We start from the raw sequence: 25,080 nt of genomic DNA on the forward strand, positions 1-25,080 counted from the left end.
CAATTATTGTACTTATGCCGATTGTTAACATTGTAAAAATTATGCCGCTTGACAAAGGGTTGGAAACTTTTACTGGGCACCATTGCTTTATTTCAATTTTCGTAGCTCACTCTTCTCACTCCTCTATATTACTTGATGTGTCCGTTTGTTTATATTGTCGACTTGTTCATTCAATCAATGATCGAATTGTTTATTATATTGTTGATTCATGTATTTATGTTTAGTTTTTTATATTCCATATAATACGTCCCTGAAGAAGTCACCTCCTACCAATTTTTAACCCAAAAAAAATTGCATAACGAATATATTATGACCACCACATGTACATACAATAAAATAATCATTATTATTATAATTTCAATTGAATTAATTGCACAATAGTACCGATTTAAAACACTCAAGAGCCGGCTAAGCCTTTTGGAATGTTTAACACGTCGTGACAGTGACAAAATGTAGTTTGATCAAACTTATTCCAAATACCAAGATCTCTTTCGTGTTGACATTGTGTTAAAATTAAAACAAACTTGGGTTTCGATGAAGAATTCGTAAAATTGTGTATGTGGTTTTAAAATTTGAGTTTCAAATTAGTGACTGTTAAAAAATTACCGTTAAACAAAAAAAGGTGTTTTGGTGACTTTTGCGGCAACGATGTATTTGTGATGTTTAGTACGGAATCATGTGGAATAAATTGGATATAGTTTTTTTATGGATTTTAACTTCTACTATAAGTAAGTGAATTAGACACTTATAGCTATATATTTTGTTATTGAATAACTGGCCAGATTGATGATAAGAGAAATAATAAAAATCCTTCTTAATAAAAATACAACGGATTTTATTACAGAAATTACTTTTCTCTAATTCAATATTCCTTTTGCGTTACGGGAACGTCTTAATATAGTTAGCAAAACAAGATAAAATGGTAGGGCACCAACATTTTTATTTATACTATGCGTTGTTTGATTTTTAATTATTTTCTGTATAATTTAGTTACTTATTTGCAATCTGCATTTAAAAGTTTACGGCCATAAGCATCTATTATGTTACTAAGAAGTATTTTTTGTATATACATATTACAGGATCCAACTTGTAAATACAATACATTTTGGAGACGGTTATCGCCGTATTCCCGTTCTCCTCTGCCAATCCTCCCGGTCCAAGGCATGCTCCTCCTCCAAACCTCTCCATTCCATCGCTCTTCTAATTCCTTCATTCCATGAGCGTCGAGGTCTACCTCTTTTTCTTCTACCAGTGGGCTTCCATCTGTGAAGTTTTTGGGACCAATGTTAGTCAGGCATTCTCAATAGGTATCCAAACCATTTGAAACCTCTTCTTTCTATTCTGTCAATGACCGTTTCTGTAGCATTCATTTTATTTCTTATAGATTCGTTGGTCTTCCTTTCCAGCCTTGATGTTCTAGCACTTCTTCTCAAATAATCCATTTCAACTGCAAACAATCTTCTTTTCACGTCTGCATTAATTGTCCATACTTCAGAGCCATAACAAAGAATTGATTCAACCATGGTTTGCCATATTCTCTTTTTGTTCCTTTTGGAAATGTTGCGATCCCACCATAAGGAGTTCAGACATCCTACAATTTTACGTTTCTGATTAATTCGGTGTTTAATTTCAATTTCTCCCAAGACGTTCTTATCAATGAGTGCACTAAATATTTAAATTTTTCCACTTGTTTGATTTCCACGTCCTCGTCTATCAACACTTCAAACCTTGCATCTGAATTGATAACTAAATATTCTGTTTTCTTAATACTGACTTGTAATCCCCATTTTACATATTCTCTGTATATACGCTTCATTATAAATTCTAGATCATAAGAATCTTATCTAGAGCTAGAATTATGGGGATTCCCATTCCCTGGTAGTGGTTTTTCCAATGAAACGTGGAACCACAAATGTTAAGAAATAAACAGATTTATTTATATTATCTTTTATCATTTGCAACTTTGTTTTTCCCATATCAGGAACCATGGTTAAGAGGGAGATGTTATTTCTACCTCCTTTTTTCAAGCTTAAGACTGGTTATGTCAATAGGCAGATGTAATGTATGTAATGTAATGGTTTAAGTTAAATTAATAAATAAGGTATTAATTTAGAATTTCATTCTCGTTAAAATTAACTTTAGCATATATTCTCAGACTATTGAATATTCATCATTAGACCTATCTACCATAAGTGATGCACTCATGTACATATTAGGTGGAAATAAAAATTCCCATCCTTTCGTTTTACTATTATAAACGTCCCGTCTCTCAGTCCGTCATTCCTAGGATTATTGAAGAGTGGAAGTTTTTACTTCCCGTTCTGAAAAACTTAAAACAATGATATTTACTCGAAAACTATGATAGCAAGAGCAATAATTTTTATAATGGATTCACACATTTATGTGAACAATTCAATCACCGCTCTTATTTTTATAGTTACATATTTTATTTCAGACGGTGAAAATTATTAAGAATCTTTATTTAGTGGCTTTATGTTGGGAAAGCTACTTATTTCAATCAATAAACTTTTAATTTTTTTCGTTTTAGTTTTATTGTAGGCAGTATGGTGTGAATTATCTTAATCGTATCCATTTACACATACATTTTCCATCTTCGTAAAAAGTTAAATACCTTGAATGCCGACTGTAATATAGTAGTAATAATTCATTTTGCATATTTGGATTAGACTTGACATAGAAATGAATACGTATTGATATTCAATGTCACGTGCTACGTGTGTGTGCATCCTTTTTACTATTTTCTACACGTATTTTCTCACCTTAAGATTTCCATTTGAAACAGGGCCATTAGACCGTTTATAAAAATTCTAGAGCGAGTTTATTAAAATTATGTTAAGTTATTTTTATTTTCGGTTATATTATTTTCTTCGTTTACAGAAGTTTCATATCTTCCTCTGAGTTTAAAAGTGAAAACGCCAATACTGAATTCAAATACGGGTCTTCCATGTGGTTAGTCTGATAGCAGACAACTACTATTCTGCTACAGGTCATAGGCTTGAGGTCTCTAGATCCGCCTTACTAGATTTTGCTCTTTTTTGCTTCTAATGTTTAAGAGGTTTGTCCAGACTTTGTTTCGTGACCCTTTTGTCATTCATTCGATTTACGTACCAGATCAACTGTTTTCTTTCTATGTATTTATGATTGTTATTTCTATTCCCATAAGATCTCCAATTTCTTTATTTCTTTCTCTGAATATCCATAATGATCTTTCATTGCATCTACATTACTTCAACCTTTTTGTTTTTTCTTTTCTGTTAGTTTCCTCTTCTTCTTTTTCTTTTTTTTATATAGACATGACTCTGTCTATTTTTCAATGTGCCTCCAGGAAGTTGTCGTTCCATCGTTTTCGTGGTCTTCCTACTGATCGTCTTACTATTGTGAAACCGTCTCTTGCCGTCTTTACTACTCTATTTGTTGTCATTCGGCTTATATGATCGTTCCATTGTACTCTTCTATTTCTTACCCAGTTCTTGATATTCTCCACCTTGCATCTATGTCGTATATCTGTACTTCTAGCTCTGTCCCATAGTGCCTTACCATCAATTTTTCTCAGTGTTTTCATCTCTGCAGTTTCTATCATCCTTTTTGTCCTCTCTGTGTCAGGTCTTGTTTCTGCCGCATATGTCATTATTGGTCTGATGACTGTTTTGTAAATTCTGCCTTTCGTTTCTTTCTCGATATTTTTATTTCTCCATATTGTTTCGTTTAGTCAGCCTGCAGCTCTGTTTGCTCTATTCACTTGATCTTCCACTTCGGTTTCGAGCTTTTCGTAGCTAGATAATGTGATGCCTAGATATTTAAACTCCATCACTTGTTCTATTATCTGACCCTCCAGCTCCAATTTACATCTTAGTAAATTAACTGTTGTAAACATGCAAAGCAATATTTTTCTTTGTTTCTGCCTTTTCCACGCGTAATTCTTCATGAACAGTGCGTCGTTGTTTCACAGACTGATGTAGCTCTTTCTTTTTATTATACTTTGCTTTTTATGCCGGGGTTTCCGATTTTGCGCATCTATTCGGTACTGCAGCATTTTGTCGTGCTTTTGAAGTTGATGAAGCAGCTGCGATTTTATTGGAGTTTCTGAAGGTGATACAGGACCTCCTTATATAATAACTAATGCTATGTTTTTGTTTAAGTACCAACTTTACAAAATGAATGGAAAAAGCAAATGAATGTGCTGGTTTTAGAGATCTCTGTAATGTTTTAAATTGCTGTGGGGCTTTGACAATAATACAAACAATATTTTGATTGTTGACCCTCCTACTTGTGAAAGTAACTACTTCAACTACAAGGGTTGTATACAAACAGTGTAGTTCTAATGGCAGTTTCTGATTCTAAATATTGCTTTACATACATTAACGTTGGCAGCAAGGGTTCAGAATTTGATGATGGTATATTTCAATACTCTTAACTTTCGGATGCCTTGGAAAATGGACGTACTTCTCATGGATGGTACCTCGTTGGCGATGATGCATTCCCAATGAAACCGTACCTTTTGTAACCATATAATAATTATAGAAGATCTCTTACCATTACAGAAAAATATTTTTAACTATCGCCTCAGTCGAACTACGAGAATTGTCAAAAATGCCTTCGAAATTTGGTCAGCGGATTTCGAATATTTGAAAAAAATATATTGAAAGTGTGTATTGGAAGTGAAGAAAATCTTCTGTGTCCATCAAAATCGGTCGCATTTATCAGTACCAACAAAAATTATATGCCATTTGGTTCTGTTGATAAAGAAAATACTGATACTGGAGAAATCTCTCCAAGCCACTGGAGGTCGGAGATAGCGGAACTGAGCCAATGAGTAGAGCCAACAAACTCGCGAAAGATATCCCTAATACAACAATTTCTTATTTATTAACAGTCAAGAAGAATATTTCTGTCAAGATTGATGCTTCATATTTACTAATGTAATATATTCGCACTGTATGGAAGAAATGGATAATAAAGTTTTCTTACCTAAGATTGTGTTTGGCTTAAGTTGTCCTAGTTATTTTATATTTTTTATGAAATAGTCTATTATAGAGAACCGTTTCAATATCGGTTTATAAATGTGTTTAGTTCGACAGCCAGATATGTTTGATTTTTTTTATTTTCGTACATTTCTGGTTGTATGTTCTTTGCATTTTAGCTAAGCCAAAATGTTCTTTGTACATTTTACGAACTATTTCTTCCTACGCTGCATCTTTTTAATGCTTGTTATAATAATCGACAATAGCAATATTCCACAGGCATTCGTAATGTCTATATAACTTAACTAGCCCAGTCATCATTTACAATCCGAATGAAGATACCGATGACAGTGATTATGAGTTTGGATCTAATTTTTTTTACTCTGTAAGATAATATGTTTTTATTTTCTCATTTTTTTTTCTATTTGTGCACTAATAATCGTATATTTCTCTAAATGAAAGTACAGTACATTATCAGTTAAAACCGTATTTTCGCTTGTTTTCGAATTTGCCTCAAATATTAGGAGAATTTGCGTGTTTAATATTTTTATAATAAAATTCGCTATCAACTCTAGCATTTATAACCACACTAGTTTTAAATACACTTTGATTTAAATCCGTAAACTAATTCTTCGAAACCAAATTCAGATTTATGCTTTAATATGTACCTTCTAGGAATTGCAAGGCAAAACAGACGTTAATAAAGATGTTATTAGAGACATGATGAAATCTAAAATTGCCTTCCACAACATATCTCCTCAACTAAGCAAAAATCCTTAGCGAATTGGTTTATAGTGCTCATAAAGAGTATAACGAAATAAAAGGAAAAAGACAGTTAAGATTTGATTTCACATATAGTGCGTCTGTATAAGTATCCGCTTATACGTATTTCACCCTAATAGGGATCATCAAAGACGGCAATTCACAGACGCTCTGAGTGAAAATAAATCTTCCCTGTCTTGGGAAGCAACTCTAACATGGCTTCGTATGGACGCAAATAGCGACATCTGATAATATGATATTTGCGCCATGACAGAGCATCTGTGAATAGCCGTCTCTGATGATCAATATTAGGGTGAAATACGTATAAGCGGATATACAGACGCACTATACGTGAAATCAAATCTGAACTGTCTTTTTCCTTTTACACTTTGATTTGTCTCTGATGTTTTTATTCTATTATATCTTTTACAGATGGTTTTAATGCATTGAAACTAGACTTCGGCAACTGTCCCATATACTTCGAAGAACCATGCAGTCCTTACGCTACAAAATTCATCCTATCCATAGGTAAAGGTGAGAATGTAACTTACCATGATCTGGATCCTTACAAACCTGTAATTCCAAAAGAATTCAACCATCTTTTGCCATTTAAAGTTGTTATTCACGGTTATGGAGGACTAACAGTAGACACTGCCATCACGAACGTCACAGTAGCTTACCAAAGCGTTGGATATAATGTTCTTATAGGTAGGTTCTACTTTTTAAAAAATTTTTCAAAAATCTAACTGTACAGGACTGTGGTGTTTCATTTATTTATATTAGTATTTTATATAAAGTCTATCTATCTATCTACACCATGATCAATTGGTTAATCACAAAACAATCGTGCCGTAATCCGTCACACGCTGAGATTTCTGTTGTGGCTACTGCGTTCCCAAATCCTGAGGTGAAACACTATAGTGACTATAGTGCACAGGCGATAAATTGTATAGGTATAATGGGAAATGTGTTTTTTTGGCGACGCTACTTCATTCCAGGTCGTGGGAATAAAATAAGTAGTAGACAAAAAGAAATTGTCCAGAAGAGAATTCCGAAATAAGTGACATTCATGGACTGTCGTCTAATTGGACAGTAAAGGGCTTTCGCAGAACTTACTCTATGAGAAAGTCATATCGTGTTTATACAAGGTGGTCCAGAATTATGTACATTAATTTCTAGAGCTTATAGTACGTCCAAAAATAAGGGTACTTCTTTATGTACACTTTTTTATAAAACTGAATAATAAGGGAGATACAACCCCTTAAAGGGGTGAATTGAAATTCTTATTTTTTCAAATATCTTCCAAACGGTTTCGAATACCGAGTTCATATTTTGGGAGTGATTATAAGACATTAGGATAATAAATTTCATGTCACTACCTACCACATCCTATATTAATACAGGGTTATTTTGGAGGGTAAGTGGGGGTTATTGCGTCACATGTTTTTTAATTTTTACATATTTTAAAAAAATATTTTAAAAATTGTTTCCTTAGACTTCTCTACGCAAAAAAGGTGCTCTTGTAATATTTCGATAGATATCACCGTTTTCGATTTATTTAAACTCGAAAGTATACATGTATTTTATTGTAATCGTTACATTTCTTAATATTCATCAAGTATGCTTTGGAATTGACACTTGTGTTAGCAATAATATTACAAATTAATGGAAAACTTAATTAATACTTAACATTTAATTAATGGCGAAAATAATATTTCACAACAACTGTTTAAAATGTCCTCCATTTTGTTGAATACATAATCTAATTCTTTTATTTAGCGAACGCATTATTCCATTTAATGTTACTGGATCGTTTTGTAAATCGGTAAATACTTGTTCAATTTTGTCTCTTAACTCATTTACTGTATTAATTGGAGTGTTATACACTTTTGATTTCAAATAACTCCATACTGTAAAGTCCATTGGATTAAGATCACAACTACGAGCAGGCCAATGAATCGGTGCATCCGCACCCCGGCCTATCCACCTATCAGGGAAATGTTCATGTAACCACCTTCTACAAATTCTTGTGTAATGTGGTGTAGCACCATCATGCATGAAAAACATGTTTCTTCGTATTTGTAATGGAATATCTTCCAAAATATCATGTAAAATATTGTCTAGAAAATTGTAATACATGTTACCATTTAAATTTCCGGGAAAGATGTGGTATCCTATGAAACTATTTCCTAAAGTAGCTGCCCAAACGTTTATCTTAAACGTGTGTTGGAAGTGAGTTTCCATTGTAGCCCTTGGATTTTCTTCAGCCCAGAAGTGCAATTGTCTTGTAAATGTGGCCTCGTCTGTAAACAGAATGTTGCTTAAAAAATTTGGTGCAGTTTGAACTTTATTTTGCAATACTTCACAAAAATCAACTCTAAGTGGCATATCGTCAGGTAACAATTCCTGCACTTGTCGATAGTGGTAAGGATGTAATTGCTCTTCATGCAGAACTCTTAAAACACTTTGATAGGAAATATTCGTTCTTAATCCTAACCTGCGTGTACTTATTGTGGGGTCATTTATTACAGCATCCAATATTTGCTGTTCAACGCGAACATTTCTTGCTTCTCTACGACGACCAGCATCTGTATTCCTTCTTTGAAGACAACCGGTTTCTCTCAGTCGTCGTTCAGTACTTACAAAAGTCCTGGCATTGGGAATATTTCTGTTCGGATACTTTTCTCTGTAGCGTCTTACAGCGGCAGCAGCATTTCCCGAACATTCCCCTAATACTAAAAGTATGTCTGTCATCTCAGAATTTGAATAGTGTGCCATATTGCGGGCAAACAAATTTAAAAATATAGCAAAGAGAGGTGTTAAACAAATTTCACTGTCGAGTACAATAAAAGTGTAGATAAAATAATTTAATTGTTATTAAACGTCACTGACAATTCATAGACTACTTGAGATTAATGTGTTGTTGCTAACACAAGTGTCAATTCCAAAGCATACTTGATGAATATTAAGAAATGTAACGATTACAATAAAATACATGTATACCTTCGAGTTTAAATAAATCGAAAACGGTGATATCTATCGAAATATTACAAGAGCACCTTTTTTGCGTAGAAAAGTCTAAGGAAACAATTTTTAAAATATTTTTTTAAAATATGTAAAAATTAAAAAACATGTGACGCAATAACCCCCACTTACCCTCCAAAACTACCCTGTATTAATAAAGGATGTGGTAGGTGGTGACATGAAATTAATTATCCTAATGTCTTATAACCACTCCCAAAATATGAACTCCGTATTCAAAACCGTTTGGAAGATATTTGAAAAAATAAGAATTTCAATTCACCCCTTTAAAGGGTTGTATCTCCCTTATTATTCGGTTTTATAAAAAAAGTGTACATAAAGAAGTACCCTTATTTTTGGACGTACTATGAGCTCTAGAAATTAATGTACATAATTCTGGACCACCTTGTATATAAGCCTTGTGTACATATCAGAACAAATGTAAAAGGATGTTTTATTGGAGTTTAATGATTGAAAAGGATTTGGCAGAAAAGTCTCATGACTATAAGTACCACAGAAATATTACGGTCAAATGGAAAGAAGAAAATTTTGTCCACGATAAATTATTTCATTTTTCTGATTCTTCGCTTTCCTATTCTGTTATTATATGCTATACCTCAATGCCTTTACCCACAATCAAATGATCTTTACGTAGTGATATTTTTTCAGTGGATTGGGAACCTATTTCTTCCATCCCGTGTTACATCACATCATATTTAAATACGTGGCACGTAGGACAGTGCTTAGCAATTCTTGCCATGAACCTTTTTCCATACGGCATCAGTCCCCTCTTGACGCACATTGTGGGATTCAGTTTGGGAGCTCACATCGCTGGTTTTGCTGGAAGCAATATTAAAAATACCATGGGGCTTTCATTTATGAGAATTACAGGTAAGTGTTTTTCTTCGGTGTTTTTATTTACGGCATTTTCATTAAATTTTTACTATAAATGGAAGATCACAACAAATGTGGTGTAGTGGTTTTTCTATTTAGATAGATAATAATATATTGGTGGTATCCAGTACCGAATTTATCTTTGAAACCAAATGAAATATCTAATAAAAATATTAGGCAGGGTTTTTTTTATAAATAATGAAGAGCGTCGTTATTGATAATCTTTTATTCAGTAATATAAAAGACAAAACTTAATCATTGATGTAAAAATACCTTTTAATACAATATACAATAGACAATACAAAGTATCTGAGTATAATGAGATATTAAACATTTGAGGTAGAAAAATTATTCCATTTACACCTTTATACAAAATAAGTAAGATAAATGCGTATTAAAAATGTACAATTCTGGAAGAACAAAATGATCTTTATAAACACATACAGTGAACGGATAAATTATGGAATATTACCATTATTTCGAGCACCGTCGAGTTTTGAGGGAAATCCCGAAACAGGTCAATTTTTGTTGTAAAATACCCATCTTATAACGTACATGGAGTAGGGATGACGTCACCGGTGTGGGTGTAGTGACATAATCGTTAATTTTTTTAAATAGAAATTGGTATAATGCGACACCTCATTTGAAAGAGAATTTAATTCTCTATTTAACGACATTACACTTTTTAACTAAAATATTTTTTTAAGGGTACAAAAACAATTTTTTTTTAATTTAAATTCAACTAAATTACAACAAACAATTTAATTCATAATGTACTTTAAAGTAACCAAATTAAGTATGCATAACAATTATGTTAAATTAAATGTTCGAAATGCCATCCATCGGTTCCTGCCATGACTTTCTGAAGTAAATACTTAAAAAGCAAAAATAAGTAAAAATACTAATTGACACAAAAAGTTATCTCATAAACACTGAAACTTTTTGTCAAATGTTAATTCAAGCAAGTGATAGTGGCATAGTTACTGTAATATATATTGACGTAAATGTTTTGATTTACGCCAGCCAGATTACGAAGATCCCGATCGCCAGCTTTAATTTTCTGAAATTATGCAGGATTTATGTATCCGCAATCCACATTTTATCAATCAAATCGTTTTTTCCGATGAAGCCACATTTTATTTACATGGTACCGTGAATCGTCAAAATTGCAGATATTGGAGTCAAGAAAACCCACATTGGATGACTGAGTCACACACGCAATATCCTTAGAAAGTAAATGTATGGGCAGAGATCATTAATGACAGAATCATTGACTCTTTTTTCTTTGAAGAAAATCTAACAGGAGAACGTTATTTAACTCTTTTGAGAAATCAACTTATACCTGTCCTTGCTAATATGTATCCAAATGCCAATAATCCAAATTTACCTAGTAAAACTATCTGGTTTCAACAAGATGGAGCCCCTTCGCATTACGCACGTGAAGTACGTCAATTTTTAAATCATTGCTTTCCCAGGAGGTGGATCGGAAGACGAGGTTTTATAGAGTGGCCAGCAAGGTCGCCAGATTTAACACCTCTAGACTTTTTCCTGTGGAGTTACATAAAATCAAAAGTTTATGTCAATAGACCCCAAAACTTACAGGACTTGAAAGATAGAATTAGGCATGAAATGAGTCTAATTACTCCAGAAGACATCCGCAATGTACTGGATGAATATGTCCGTAGATTCGCATATTGTCAAGAAACCGATGGATGGTATTTCGAACATTTAATTTAAAATAATTATTATGCATAATTTGATTACTTTAAAGTACATTATTAATTAAATCATTAGTGGTAATTTAGTTGAATTTAAATTTAAAAAAATTGTTTTTGTACCCTTAAAAAAATATTTTAGTTAAAAATGTAAATCTCGTTTAAATGAGGTGTCGCATTATACCGATTTCTGTTTAAAAAAAATTAACGATTACGTCACTACACCTACACCGGTGACATCATCCCTACTCCATGTACGTTATAACATGGGTATTTTATAAGAAAAATCGACCTGTTTCGAGATTTACCTTAAAACTCGAGGGTTCTCGAAATAATGATAATATTCCAAAATTTAGCCATTCACTGTAGATATTATAAAATATTAGCTTTTTTATTTTATTTCTTTAAAGAAACTTATTTGAAGTTGACAAATCTATCACTCGCGGCCGGTTTCACAAAGCAAAGTTACCTTGTGGTTAAGAGATAACTAGTGGTTGCGCTGAAATATACGTTTCACAATACAAGGTCAACGGCTTGAGTTGTGGTTAGCCTATAAAATTTTAAACCGAAGTTAGGGTGTTGGTTTTTTATTATTTATATCAATGGTTGTTTTAGGGCTTGACCAGGATATCATTAACTAATTAAAAATTCCGTTTTGTTGACGTGGTATTGACACATAAATTATTAATTAATCAGGTAACTATGATAATTAGGCACAGAACAAATCATTTTCAAGAACTAGACCATGAAGATTTTTTCAGATTCAGATTATATTTTCAATAAAAACATTTGTGATTTTAAGAATGATATATATATATATATATATATATATATATATATATATATATATATATATATATATATATATATATATATATATATATATATATATATACCCGGTATTTAGGCGTTCGACGCCCTTCCGGTAGGGATCTATGGAGGAGTATCACCTAGCCGCAAGCCCTTATCTCTTGCCGTACTGCTCCACCATAGGCCGATCAGATACCAGCATATTCTAGACTAAGCCGCAGATTCATTTTAGAATTTTAAACTGCTGCGTTAGCCTTTTTGTTTTCTGCACACCGAGCTGGGGATCGAACTGACATCTCTCGCATTGAAGCGAAGGAGAAGCCAGCCGCCCAGCCCGCTTGGCTAATCCGACCGACCGATTTTAAGAATGATGCCCTTACAAATATGCAGCAGTTACTCGTCACTCTTTTTAGGCACCACCGGTGATTTTTGTGGAGTCAGTAAAGTAAAACGTAGCAGAGTTCTAAATAGAGTCAGTATTGCTTTGAAAATTGTTTACCAATTTACATAAAAATGCCTGAATGGGATGATAGAATGGCCCGCTCCGTCACCGGACCTCATACCATTAGATTTTTTCTGTGTGGATACTTGAAATCTAAAGTTTACGCTACAGCACCAGACAATACTGACATTTTGAAATAAGGAATTGTTGAAGAATGTAGGGCAATTTCCCCCGACAATTTGAACGATTACGGCAAGAGTTTAGAAATAGGTTGCATTACTGTCAGGAAGTAGATGGAGCACATTTTGAACACTTACTATAAGAACTGGTTGTAAAATATTTATTAATTAAATGAAAAGCTACAATTTTAGTATTTATTTAATGTATTCATTAAAATGAGCTTAAACTCAAACAAAATTATTATAACTGAATAGGTATTTTCAATACCTTTCAAAGGAGGTATTACTTGCCAAAAGGTCCCATTTAAACTGTCACAGTGGCGCTGTAACGTCATCTGTCACTATTACGTCACTTGTTATGACTAGTTGAGAAGCCTACGTTTGTTTATTGCCTTTCTATAAATTTCACTTCTTTAACAATAACTGTTCAAAAGATACGATGGGGAGAACATACTTTAGACTAGCACTGTATATATATATATATATATATATATATATATATATATATATATATAAACGATATCATAAAAAACGTAATATATAGTGATCATTGCCTATAATTTCCTACTAACATAAAAAAATAAAAAGAAAAACCTAAAGTTAATTAAGTCACCGTAACTGAATCTGTGAATGTGAAACAGCATGTCTAGATATTATATGGGAAAAGGTTACTTAACCCTTCTGGTTAACCACTAATTATGAAACCGGCCGTCAAAGTGTCAACATGACCTTGATAAACATAAAGAAAGTTCCTAAAAGTAGTGAGCAATAAAATGTTTTGTTTCGTTAATTAGTAATAAATCCCAAATGGAACTGTACGTTCCATTTTATAATCATCCTAAATACTAACCTTTGTGTAATAAATCAGCAAAACTATTAGGCGCGATGTTTCATTATTCGACTGTTTTAGAAGATTTTTTCTTACATAATAGTTTTGAGGAACTATCTCTTTTTCTTTTTTCTAGTTGGAAGGTTACACTTTTATAAACAAAGATTTTTAGCATATTTTGCGTAGCCACGTTTATACTTCAATGATATACTAAGCTTCAGAATATACTAAGCAAACGGAAACACTATAAAAAAACCGGAAGGAATATACGAAACATACGAGTAATAAAAAAAGTATGTTAAAGAATAAATATACAGATATAAAAATGTATACACGGAAGGCAAATGTGAAATTTGGCAATTATACAAGTACGAAATAGCAAATGGAATATGGAGTGAGACAAAGATGCCTTTTGTCACCATTACTGTTTAATTTATATATTGTGATAAAATATATTTTTGATAATTATCGGTGATGAGTTTCGGTCATTCGCCCTTCGGTTATCCGCCATTCCGTTTTATCTGCCTCACCATTTATGCAGAAAATCCATTCCAGAAGAATGGAGACAATCGTATATCTCTCCAATACACAAGAAAGGCACAAAGATGGATCCTAAAAACTATAGAGGGATCGCAGTGATTGCTACTATAGGCCAACTATACTCAAAAGTACTACGAAACCTGATAGAAAATGATATTAAAGACAAACAACCCGAAGAACAAGCGGGATTTAGGGCCGGACGCTCCACTATGGATAATATTTTCAAATTAAAAATTGCAATGGAAAAACGAGTGCAGAGAAATAGAGAAACTCATATAGCTTTAATAGATTTGGAAAAAGCATATGACAGTGTACCGATCTCCCAACTATGGATAGAAATGGGTAACTTGAAAATAAACCCAATTCTTATTAACGCCACTCAAAAATATTACGAACAAAACTTTGCAAGAATTAAAATGGGACAAGAGATCACCTCTCCTTTTCAAACAACAAAGGGACTAAGACAAGCCTGCTGTCTGTCACCCACCTTATTTAAAATCTATTTGGACAGATCCTTAGTGAAATGGGTAAAAAATGTAGAAACATGGGAATAACGGTGAAAGAAAACAAGCTATATACACTTTTCTTTGCGGATGACCAGGTAGTTATTGCCGAAGACAGCTACGATCTTAGCTATATGGTAAGAAAACTGCAAGAAGAATATGAGGTGACAGGTCTAAACATGAATATGATAAAATGTAAATATCTCTCAGTGGGAACAGATGAAATATGTGACCTAGTCTTGGAAGACGACAAAATCAAAGGCGTGCAATCCTGCAAATATTTGGGGGTCATTTTTACCAAGAAGGGAAATAGCGCAGATGAAATCAGGGAAAGAATAAACAAGGGCAGAGCAGCGACCCGTGCCTTAAACTCTCTTCTCTGGCAAAAAACAATTCGACGAGAAACCAAAAAACACATTTACGGTAGTATAGTCCAAAGTATTACACTTTACGGTTCAGAAGTATGGGACGTCACCAAAGCTAATAGAAACAAACTTATGACGACAGAAATGGATTATCTGAGACGAAGCTGCGGTAGATCGAAACTGGAGAGAGTTAGAAACGAACAAATAAGAAACGAAATGAAAATGGAGAGAAATATCAATGATGACATAGAAAGAAAACAATTAATCTGGTTCGGACATGTTAAAAGAATGCCAGAGTACAGATGGCCTAGGAGAGTACTGGAATGGATCCCTCCTGAAAGAAGAAAGAGAGGACGACCACGGAGAAGTTGGCGCAACGATATTGATGAAGCAATGGCGGCAAGAGACTTAGAAGAGGCAACTGCATATGACAGAAAAAGATGGAAATTGGGGGCGGAGAAGCGGCGACAGCCGTAATAAATCAGTTATTATATATACCATTTATGCAACAAAATATTCTTTTCCACTAATCCTCCGCGCGCGAAATGTACAGCAGGAATTTGGAGCAAGACAAAACAGGTGATTGATCTCCCTCACTCCATTCCACGCTCACAATACCTTGTTCTTTAACTTCACTTTAGTTGCTAGTAAACTTTCGTGGAGTCAACTATTCCTTTTTGTGAATTTAGTGCACAGTAAGGTTATTTGTTCCCTGTAACGTTTTGAGTACCAGTACGTTTTAGTAAAAGTGTTTACCGTTTGCTGTCAGTCGTGGTTATGGTAAAACAAAAAAGGAAAAAGATTGTCTTATCAATGCAAGACAAACTAAACGCATTAAAAAGACTTGATAAAGGGAAAACTACAGGAAGTAGCTGATGACTATGGTGTTGGTCGTTATACTGTTTGGATTGTCCAATTTAGAGATAAAAGAGTGCCTATATCCGGGTCTATCTTAAAAGAAAAGGCATTGCACTTCCGAAACATTTTTAAGAGGGGCTGGCTAGACCGCTGGAAGAAGCGCTACGGGATTCGTCAGCTATCTCTTTGCGGTGAGAAATTGTCATTAAACTTTGAAGGAATGGCTACATTTAAGAAAAGGATTAAATAATTTATTAATGTTGAAAATTTAACAGGCGATCAAATATTTAATTACGATAAAATAGGCTTTAATTATAAAATGATACCAAATAAGAGTCATGCAGTTAAAAGTAAATCAGTAACTCCTGGTTATAAACGCAGTAAAGAGCGAGTAACCATTTGGGCCTGTAGCAATGCCACATCGAACCAAAAGATGGAACTGACAATGATTGGAGAGGCAAAGAACCCCAGAGCATTTAAGGAAATTTCAAAACACGCTCTGCCAGTGAAATATTGCAATTAGAATAGTACATAGATGATCAGTGATATTTTTAAAGATTGGTTCTTCATGGATTTCGTACCATCAACAGAGAAATTTTTAAGAGACAACAATCTACAAAGAAAAGCAGTTTTACTGTTGGATAATGCGTCGACTTATCCTAATGAAAGTGAACTTTGAAAGATGGGAATATAAAGGCCATATTTTTCCTTGCGAATATCAAAAGATTGGTTCTTAATGGTTTCGTACCATCAATAGAAAATTGTTTAAGAGAAAATAATCTACCAAGAAAATTAGTTTTAATATTCCAGCGACTCATCCTGATGAAAGTGAAAAATGGAGATATAAAGGCCATGTTAATCCCTCCGATTGTCACAGCTATCTGTCAATATGACAACGGTGTTTTGGAAACACCAAAAATAAATTATCAGAGAATCCTTCTATCATCCATGATACAAGAAATAAACGATGGCCGAGACTTAATCTCTACATTGAAAGGTGTTTCCTACTGGATCTCAAGCGGATGGGATAAGGTTGGGATACAAACAACTGTTAAGTCTTGGGCGAGGATGAAAAAATCGCGGTCAACACTCGGGATGAAGTTCGGGAAAATATTTTGCCCTTAGTGAAACTTATCCCTGGATGTGAGGATGCATCTTTGGGTGATGTAGAAGAGTGGTTTTCAAGGGATGATCAGTATGAAATAACCGATGAAACAATTGTTAATCTTGTTAACAGTAAAGGTGGTGAAGACATCGAAGAACCAGAGACTGTTGAGATACCAAAGCTGAGACTTGGCAGCAACAAAACGAGATACATCGGCAAGACAGATGAAAACCACTAGTTTTTTTCGATCATCCTAAACCATTCTATATTATTATGTTCAAATTTAGTTAAACATATTATGTAGTTTAAATCAAACAATTAATTGAGACGAGTAGGCTTTTCCAGGCTTTTGCCCTGGTGCTATCAGAAAAATGGTAAATCTGGCAACGCAAATCAAATTTGAAATCTTCATATTGCAAAATAGGTGTATCAATGTTTTTGTATAATTTCGGACCATCTATTGAAAAGATAATTAGGCTTTTCCAGTTTTTTTGGCCCCCTCTGTATATATGCTAGATAGATAATAAACATTACTTTCTAAAATTATAGAGCCACGATATTCTTCGTCTGTCGGACCATTCTGTCTTTTACTTTTCCTTGTAATATCAGCTGCAATAAATTATAGCGGTGTTAATTTCGCATTATATGACCCGGATATTCTAACTTGTCTTCTCATGACTTGACATGACTATACAAACTGTGTTTAAATAGGTTTTAAACAAATTTGATAGACAAATAGTAAACAAGGATGTCTAATTTCTTAATATTTAGCTATTACTTAAGCTGTCAGTTTTGCTTATCTCTCCATTGTTACGCATCTCACGAATATCAAAAATTTAAATAAAATTATAGAACCCAAAAGAAGATATTTTGTTTTTTATTAAATATATACTCGAAACGATTGTGGAGAAATTAATGGGAGAATAAGCGGGAAGGAAAATATCAAAATTATGAGTGATAAAAAAGTCAAATGCTACAAAAATATCGGTCACAAGTACATGCGGAAAAGTTTTTTTATACGAATCTTCGGTTAAATCGCCAAATAACAAAATGGACAAATTTGTAATACAAGAACCAGTAAAGACCGCAGATTGCAGGCTAAATAACAACATTTTAGATAGACCAGTTATCTAACTGAGTCTAGTTATCTAACTTAGACTTTCCATCATTGAGTCTACTTAAATGACACATTATCGAGGGAAATGTATATCGGATTGTAATGTCTGACTATGTAGTCTCGCGATACTCTTTTTTAGATCAAGGATCGAGATAGATGGTATGATGGAAACATGTATTTTCTGCTTCTGTAATAATTATACTATCAAACATGTAAAAAATAAAATTTTGTAGTACTAAGCATTTATAAAATACTCAATAGCAGTTTCCACCAATTAGTTATATTTCTATAATCTCAAAATTCGTCCTTACATGAATTAATTACTCTGGGACAATGCTTTTTAGCGAAATATAAATACGGTGCATTAGAATCTAATCGTAGTTTCTTCTTTTTGCTAAAATTATTCCACATATGTACAGCATAACTCTTGTTGGTATGTGAAATGATGGACTTCAATTTGGATTCATCGAAATAAAAATTCCAGTCCTCATATCGCACTGGGTAGAAGATTTCAGGCTCGAAAACAGTGAAGCCTCCACAGTCTTTCTTTATCATTTTTGAAGCTAGCTCCATTTTTTTCCTATAATGTTTTATGTGGCACAAATTTACCAGCAATCTGAAATATAAAAAAATATTAAATCTTTTTCAGATCTGATAAGAGACAAATAGAGAAAACAGTACCTACATTATCATACAGAGAACATTGACAGTGGTCTTAAAAGCGAATTGTAATATTAACGATGTTATTCAGTTTAAGGCAATATATTTCACAGATTGTTATAAAGATATTTCTACGTAGATACGGGAAAGTAGACTAAATTATAAAGATTGAGTGAGACAGTACATTGATTTATATAGAATGTGATTTAATTTAAGATATTTCGGCCGATGCCCTTACTAAACAGGGCTTGTTCACTCTGCTTTCAGAGCTCGAACAAATAACTGGAGTGTCTTTCGGTATTAAATGGGTGTCTCTTATGGTATATCAAAGAGGTTCTTGAATTCTTGGAACGGTGGTGATGGTGTCTAGATTCCACTTAGTGAGGTCTTCTCAAGAATCTCAAGGCACATCTTCTTCTGCTTAATAGTAGAAGATACCTGCCAATCAGTAGACAAAATTTCACACCCTGATGATTGGCGTGCGCACTGGCCATTGCAAACTTACACAGCATCTATATTTATATATATTCAAGGATTCTACAGTATTCACTGCCTTCCCTCGCTCAACCGTTTCCATCTATCTCTGTTGTTTCATTCTCCATCGTTTAGGCCTCTCTTACTCATGGCGTCGTCTACTTCGTTCCTCCAGGATTTTCGGGGTCGTCCTCTTTTCCTCCTTCCTATGGGGCCCCATTCGGTTATTCTCTTTATCCATCTGCTGTCACTAGTTCTTCTTACATGTCCATACCACTTTAGTCTTTTTTGTTCTATGTATGTTAGTATGTCTGCTTCTATTGATGTTCTTTGCTTTATTTCGTCATTACTTCTCCTATCCTTTCTTGTTACTCTGCAGCATCTTCGCAGGCATTCCATCTCTGTTGCTACTATCTTACTGCTGTTTTTCTTGTTTTTGATCCAATTTTCAGCCCCATATGTGATAATACTTCGCACTAATGTTTTATAAATCTGTGTTTTTGTCTTCATATTTAGGTGTCTATCCCACCATACTGAGTTAAGTTGTCGGATTGCTGTTCTTGTTTGTCCTAATCTTTATGCAATTTTTATCCTCTGTTGTTACAATTTTCGTGATTATAAACCCCAAGTATTTGAATTTATCCTTTCCTTTGATTGTTACGTTGTCATCAATCTGTAGATCTTCTATGTCTTCTTCACTTGTAGATAGGTACTCTGTTTTCGCGAGGTTAATATCTATTCCAGCCTTGGTATATTCTTCTTGTAGTTTCTTCGTCATGTAGCTGAGGTCGTCTTGGTCTTGTGCAATCACTACTTGATCGTCTGCAAAGCTTAACGTATATAGGTATTCGTTCCGTACCGGTACTCCCATGCCTTCGCATTTTTTTCCATGTAGTCAAGGCTTTCTCTAAGTATATTTTGAATAAGGTTGGAGATGTGGAACAACCCTGCAGGAGCCCTTTTGTCGTGGTGAAGTCTCCTATGATTCTTGTTCCCATTTTAATGGACACTTTATTTTCTTTATAAAGAGCTTTTGTAGCTTCTATGAGTTCCGTCTGTATTTCTAATTTGTACATTGCCTCCCATAGTTCTGACCATGGTACAGAGTCATACGCCTTTCTCAGGTCCACAAATGCCAAATTTATATCTCTATTTTTTGCTTTTTTCTTTTCCAATAGTTGTTCCAGTGTGTACATATATGTGGTCTATGCATGATCTACCTGCCGTGAAGCCTGCCTGATCCTCCCCGATTTTACCTTTTATCGCTTGCTCTATCTTTTCTCGCAGTATCTTTCCATATAATCTTCCTATTGATGATCTTACGCTTATTCCTCTGTAGTTTTCGCATCGTTTTCTATCTCCTTTCTTAAATATAGATGTCATATATGCCTCCATCCATTCCTTTGGGAGCTGTTCTCCATTTATGGCTTTCTGAAATATCGATTGTATTATCCGGTGTAATTTTTTTGATCCGTATTTTATAAGCTCAGGTGAGATGTCCTTAGGTCCCGGTGCTTTCTTATTTTTGATTCTATTAATGAATCTGTTATTTCTATTTTTTGTTCTGGGGGTCTGCTTCGTCTTCGCCTGTTTTCTTTTCCAATGAATTGTGGTCTTTGTTCTGTTAACAGTTCCTTATAATAGTCCTTCCATTCTTTGTCCTGTATATTTCCCAATTTAATTTTTTCTTTTGAGTTTTGTTTCAATTCTCTCAGTACTTTCCATGACTTCGAAGTTCTGGTACCTCCTATATATGTTTCAATATTTAAGCATGTTCTTTCCCATTCCTCATTCTTTTGTTGTGTTATTTGTTTTTTCACTTCTCTATCTTTTTCTCTATATTCTTTATAAATTTCATCGTTGCTTGGTTTTTTTCTTCAATTATTCTTTTTGTTGGTTCATTTATTTCATAATAGTGCTGTTTTTTTGTTATATGTTCTTTTTTCCAAGGGCTTTGAATGCTGCTTGTTTTATACTTGCCTTTATATGTTCGTATATTTCTTCGATGTTGCCATATCTAAATTGTATTAATTTTTGGTCTAGACGTTGTTGATATAGTTCTTTTATTGGTAATTCTTTATTGTATTGTTTTTCTCTTATAGTGTTCAACGGTTCTTCTGTGGAGGGGGTCTTTTTATGTTTCCAATTAATGCCCATTTTTGCTGTCAGTAGTTTATGGTCCGTTCCGCATTCTGCTCCTCTTCTATAGAGGAGCAGAATTCTATCTATATTTACTTGGATTAATTAATAATCCAAGGTGTAGGCATGAAGAGGATAAAATGTCCGTTTTTGACCTTTGTCAGTAGTTAGCTCAGTCATTGGATCAGCGTTTATCCAGCTAAACCAAGTCGTTGGCCGAGAGATTAGTTTCAATCGGTCAGTGGCAGCAAGAGTGGGAGACAACACGCCATGTGGCGGAGTGGACTAAATCACTAATCCCGAACTTCCGAAGCTGGCCGGACCGTGGGCACTGGCAACTGGATTATTATCTGACGCAAATGCTCACAGACCATGGCTGCTTCCGTAGCTACCTTTCCAGGTTTAAGAGGGCACAGTCCGATCACTGCCTTTACTTTTGTCTCTCGGATACTGTAACTTACACGATGTTGGGCGGATGAAAGAAGTTTGAAAGAGAGTATAACTGCAGAATCTTTGATTCCGTAAGCGAAATAGTGGAGAAAATGATGAGGGATGAGTGGTGGTGGACACAGATCCACAAATTTATTCGGGAGCTGCTCTCTTCAAACGAACGAGAGGAGAGGGAACTAGCAACAGAATTTTAAAACGAGCGAGTAGCATCTCGGCGGGGTTCGGACTGTCGCAGGCCGAAATAGAAGCGAATCAGAGACAGACGACGCGAGAGAGGTGGGAGTGTCTTTCGGTATTAAATAAGTGTCTCTTATGGTATATCAAAGAGGTCTTGAATTCTTGGAACGGTGGTGATGGTGTCTAGATTCCACTTAGTGAGGTCTTCTCAAGAATCTCAAGGCACATCTTCTTCTGCTTAATAGTAGAAGATACCTGCCAATCAGTAGACAAAATTTCACATCCTCATGGTTGGCGTGCTCACTGGCCATTGCAAACTTACACAGCATCTATATTTACTTGGATTAATTAATAACCCAAGGTGTAGACATGAAGACGATAAAATGTGGGTTTTTGACCTTTGTCAGTAGTTAGCTCAGTCATTGGATCAGCGTTTATCCGGCTAAACCAAGTCGTTGGCCGAGAGATTAATTTCAATCGGTCAGTGGCAGCAAGAGTAAGAGACAACACGTGATGTGGCGGAGTGAACTAAGTCACTAATTTCGACCTTCCGAAGCTGGCTGGACCATGGGCATAGGCAACTGGATTATTATCTGACGCAAATGCTCACAGGTCATGGTTGCTTCCGTAGCTACTTTTCCAGGTTTAAGAGGGCACAGTCCGATCAGTGCCTTTATTGTGGTCTCTCGGATACTGTGACACACACGATGTTGGGCGGATGAAAGAAGTTTGAAAGAGAGTATAACTGCAGAATCTTTGATTCCGTAAGCGAAATAGTGGAGAAAATGATGAGGGATGAGTGGTGGTGGACACAGATCCACAAATTTATTCGGGAGCTGCTCTCTTCAAACGAACGAGAGGAGAGGGAACTAGCAACAGAATTTTAAAACGAGCGAGTAGCATCTCGGTGGGGTTCGGACTGTCGCAGGCCGAAATAGAAGCGAATCAAATACAGACGACGCGAGAGAGATGGCAGTCTCACTAAGGCGAAAGTTAAAAGTCTTCGTGTGGTGGTTCGTGTGTGTGTGTGTGTGTGTGTGTGTGTGTGTGTGTGTGTGTGTGTGTGTGTGTGTGTGTGTGTGTGTGTGTGTGTGTGTGTGCGTGTGTGTGTGTGATTTTCCCGATGAATGTGTGGGAGAAAGAATGGGAATCTCTTCGTTAGGGTGTTAGGAACCCAACACTACCTGGGTGAGTCACAGGTATGTGTATGCAGATTTTCCTTCTTCTCTTTAAAGATGTAAAAAAAGCTAAACCAAGTCCAAGTAATGTTAAGAAAACTTATGGCTTTTAATGAGGTCTTTTTAACAGAGTAGATTTCTAGGACAGCAATAAGGATTTAAATCTTGGAGTAGGTCCACTCCATACGAAGACTGGTCGGAGCTGGGTCATCTGATGTACAGGGGTTTGGGCTAATATTACAATCTATTTAGGACATTAGCGGGTGATACAATGCATCCGATTTAGCGAGTCTAAGTATCATAAGAATTCAGTTATAAAACCTATAACGCCGGTCCATAAGTCCGGACCTAACCACGAGATGGCAACTATAATGAGTTATCTACATGATATTTCGGTAGTGTCAACCTTCAAAGCAGTGTACTGCACTGACTGTCAAAATTTGAAGTGATGCTACTTTTATGATTTTTATAAACAATGGATTTAAAGCAATTTCGTGTGTTGATACATGACTGTTATTTGATGGGAAAAAGTACCGTCTAAACTGAGTAATGGCTCAAAAAGTGTTACTGGGTCTCTGCTCAATGGATTACAATCATTAAACGATAGGTTGCTGAGTTCAAACGCGGTCTTAACGATACCAATGTTACTGAGCGCTCTGGAAGGTCAAATGAGACAGTCTCTTCCGATAACATCAAAAAACGATGAAAACTATTATGACAAACCGCAAAGTTAAGTTGCAAGAGATAGCTGATATTCTAAATTTATCAAATGGCAGTGTATTCTTTATTACATACGAACATTTGGGTATGACAAAGTGTTTTCCCAATGGGTTTAATCGAAATAAGTCGGAATTTTTGCATCGTTATGTCACAATGGATGAAATATGGATCCATCGCCTTACTCTGGAATTAAATCCGCAGTCAAACCTGGGGAAAGCCATCCAAAGCGACCAAAGACGCAACAAACCGCCTGAAAGGTTATTGCTCTGTATGTCTGTCTCTGTATTTTGATAATGTAAAAAAATCTAAGTATCAATTAATTTGATTATCAGCGTCTCTCTCTACCGGATTACAAACCTTCTTTTATGAGCATCTATTCTATATTGGTGGGTTGTTCTGAAACCTGCGTTTCAAAAAAAAAGAGAAACTTTCTCTACAATTTTATTTATGATAAAAATTAATCAGACAATTTAAACTTGTCTGTACTTGCCTGTTAATGTAACAAAAAATATTTTTTCCAAAATTATCCATAATATAAAGAAACTGTCTAAATTGTAAATTGATATACAACGAAATATTACCTTGTAATAACTCCTGGTCCATTGTTTCCCCAATCCTTTCCATTAAAATTTTTTTTGAGATCATTTAGGCATTTTTCTGCCATTATGTGGCCTTTGCCATCAGGATCAAAACTTATAACACCTGCGGCAACGTCTGTACGAGATTGCAGTCCAGCATAATTGGGTTTCAGATCTTCTAAAGATTTTATAATAATTACATCTAAATCTAAGTAAATGCCACCGTATTTCCATAGTGTAAGGTATCTAAAAGAAGCATTCAATAAAATTGTGCAAATTACAATGGACAAAAATATCGAATATTTTGGAATTTTCCAATTTTTTTTTATAGTCACTATTATTTCAAAATAATTTTAGATTACTGATAATACTCATATAGTAGGCTGATGTACTCAACTGGTTTGAAATATTTTGATGTTTATTTTGACGTTTATTCAGTGGTTAGTGTCATTCGTACATTTTATCATAAAAATCCTTCTTCACGTAAAGCAAAAATTATACTAATTCGGTTATTTTTAGTTTAATTTATTAAGTTTAATTAAATATTGTTTTAATTTAACTAAGTTTAAAACAAGTATGCCA

The 25,080-nt window shown here is 34.5% G+C and overlaps 2 protein-coding genes across 6 annotated transcripts in view; one reads left to right on the forward strand and one right to left on the reverse strand.

The window, feature by feature from the left end:
• The first annotated feature begins 285 nt into the window (after nucleotides 1–285).
• LOC140436540 (phospholipase A1-like) overlaps nucleotides 286–25,080 on the forward strand; it is a 234,149-nt gene continuing 209,354 nt past the window's right edge. Inside the window, exons 1-3 of the mRNA XM_072525442.1 lie at nucleotides 286–728; nucleotides 6,177–6,452; nucleotides 9,435–9,656. Coding sequence (XP_072381543.1) covers nucleotides 677–728; nucleotides 6,177–6,452; nucleotides 9,435–9,656 — 550 coding nt within the window. The 5' untranslated portion in view covers nucleotides 286–676. The remainder of the gene's footprint in view (nucleotides 729–6,176; nucleotides 6,453–9,434; nucleotides 9,657–25,080) is intronic.
• The window catches only part of LOC140436537 (lactosylceramide 4-alpha-galactosyltransferase-like), a 37,755-nt gene continuing 30,246 nt past the window's right edge, over nucleotides 17,572–25,080 (reverse strand). For all 5 annotated transcript variants that reach the window (XM_072525433.1, XM_072525431.1, XM_072525434.1 and 2 more), the window contains 2 exons: nucleotides 24,502–24,744; nucleotides 17,572–18,738 (listed from right to left, as the gene is read on the reverse strand). In XM_072525433.1, coding sequence (XP_072381534.1) covers nucleotides 18,417–18,738; nucleotides 24,502–24,744 — 565 coding nt within the window. In that variant the 3' untranslated portion in view covers nucleotides 17,572–18,416. The remainder of the gene's footprint in view (nucleotides 18,739–24,501; nucleotides 24,745–25,080) is intronic.

Source organism: Diabrotica undecimpunctata, chromosome 3 (genome assembly GCF_040954645.1).
Source record: "Diabrotica undecimpunctata isolate CICGRU chromosome 3, icDiaUnde3, whole genome shotgun sequence".
Taxonomy (NCBI): Eukaryota; Metazoa; Arthropoda; class Insecta; order Coleoptera; family Chrysomelidae; genus Diabrotica; species Diabrotica undecimpunctata.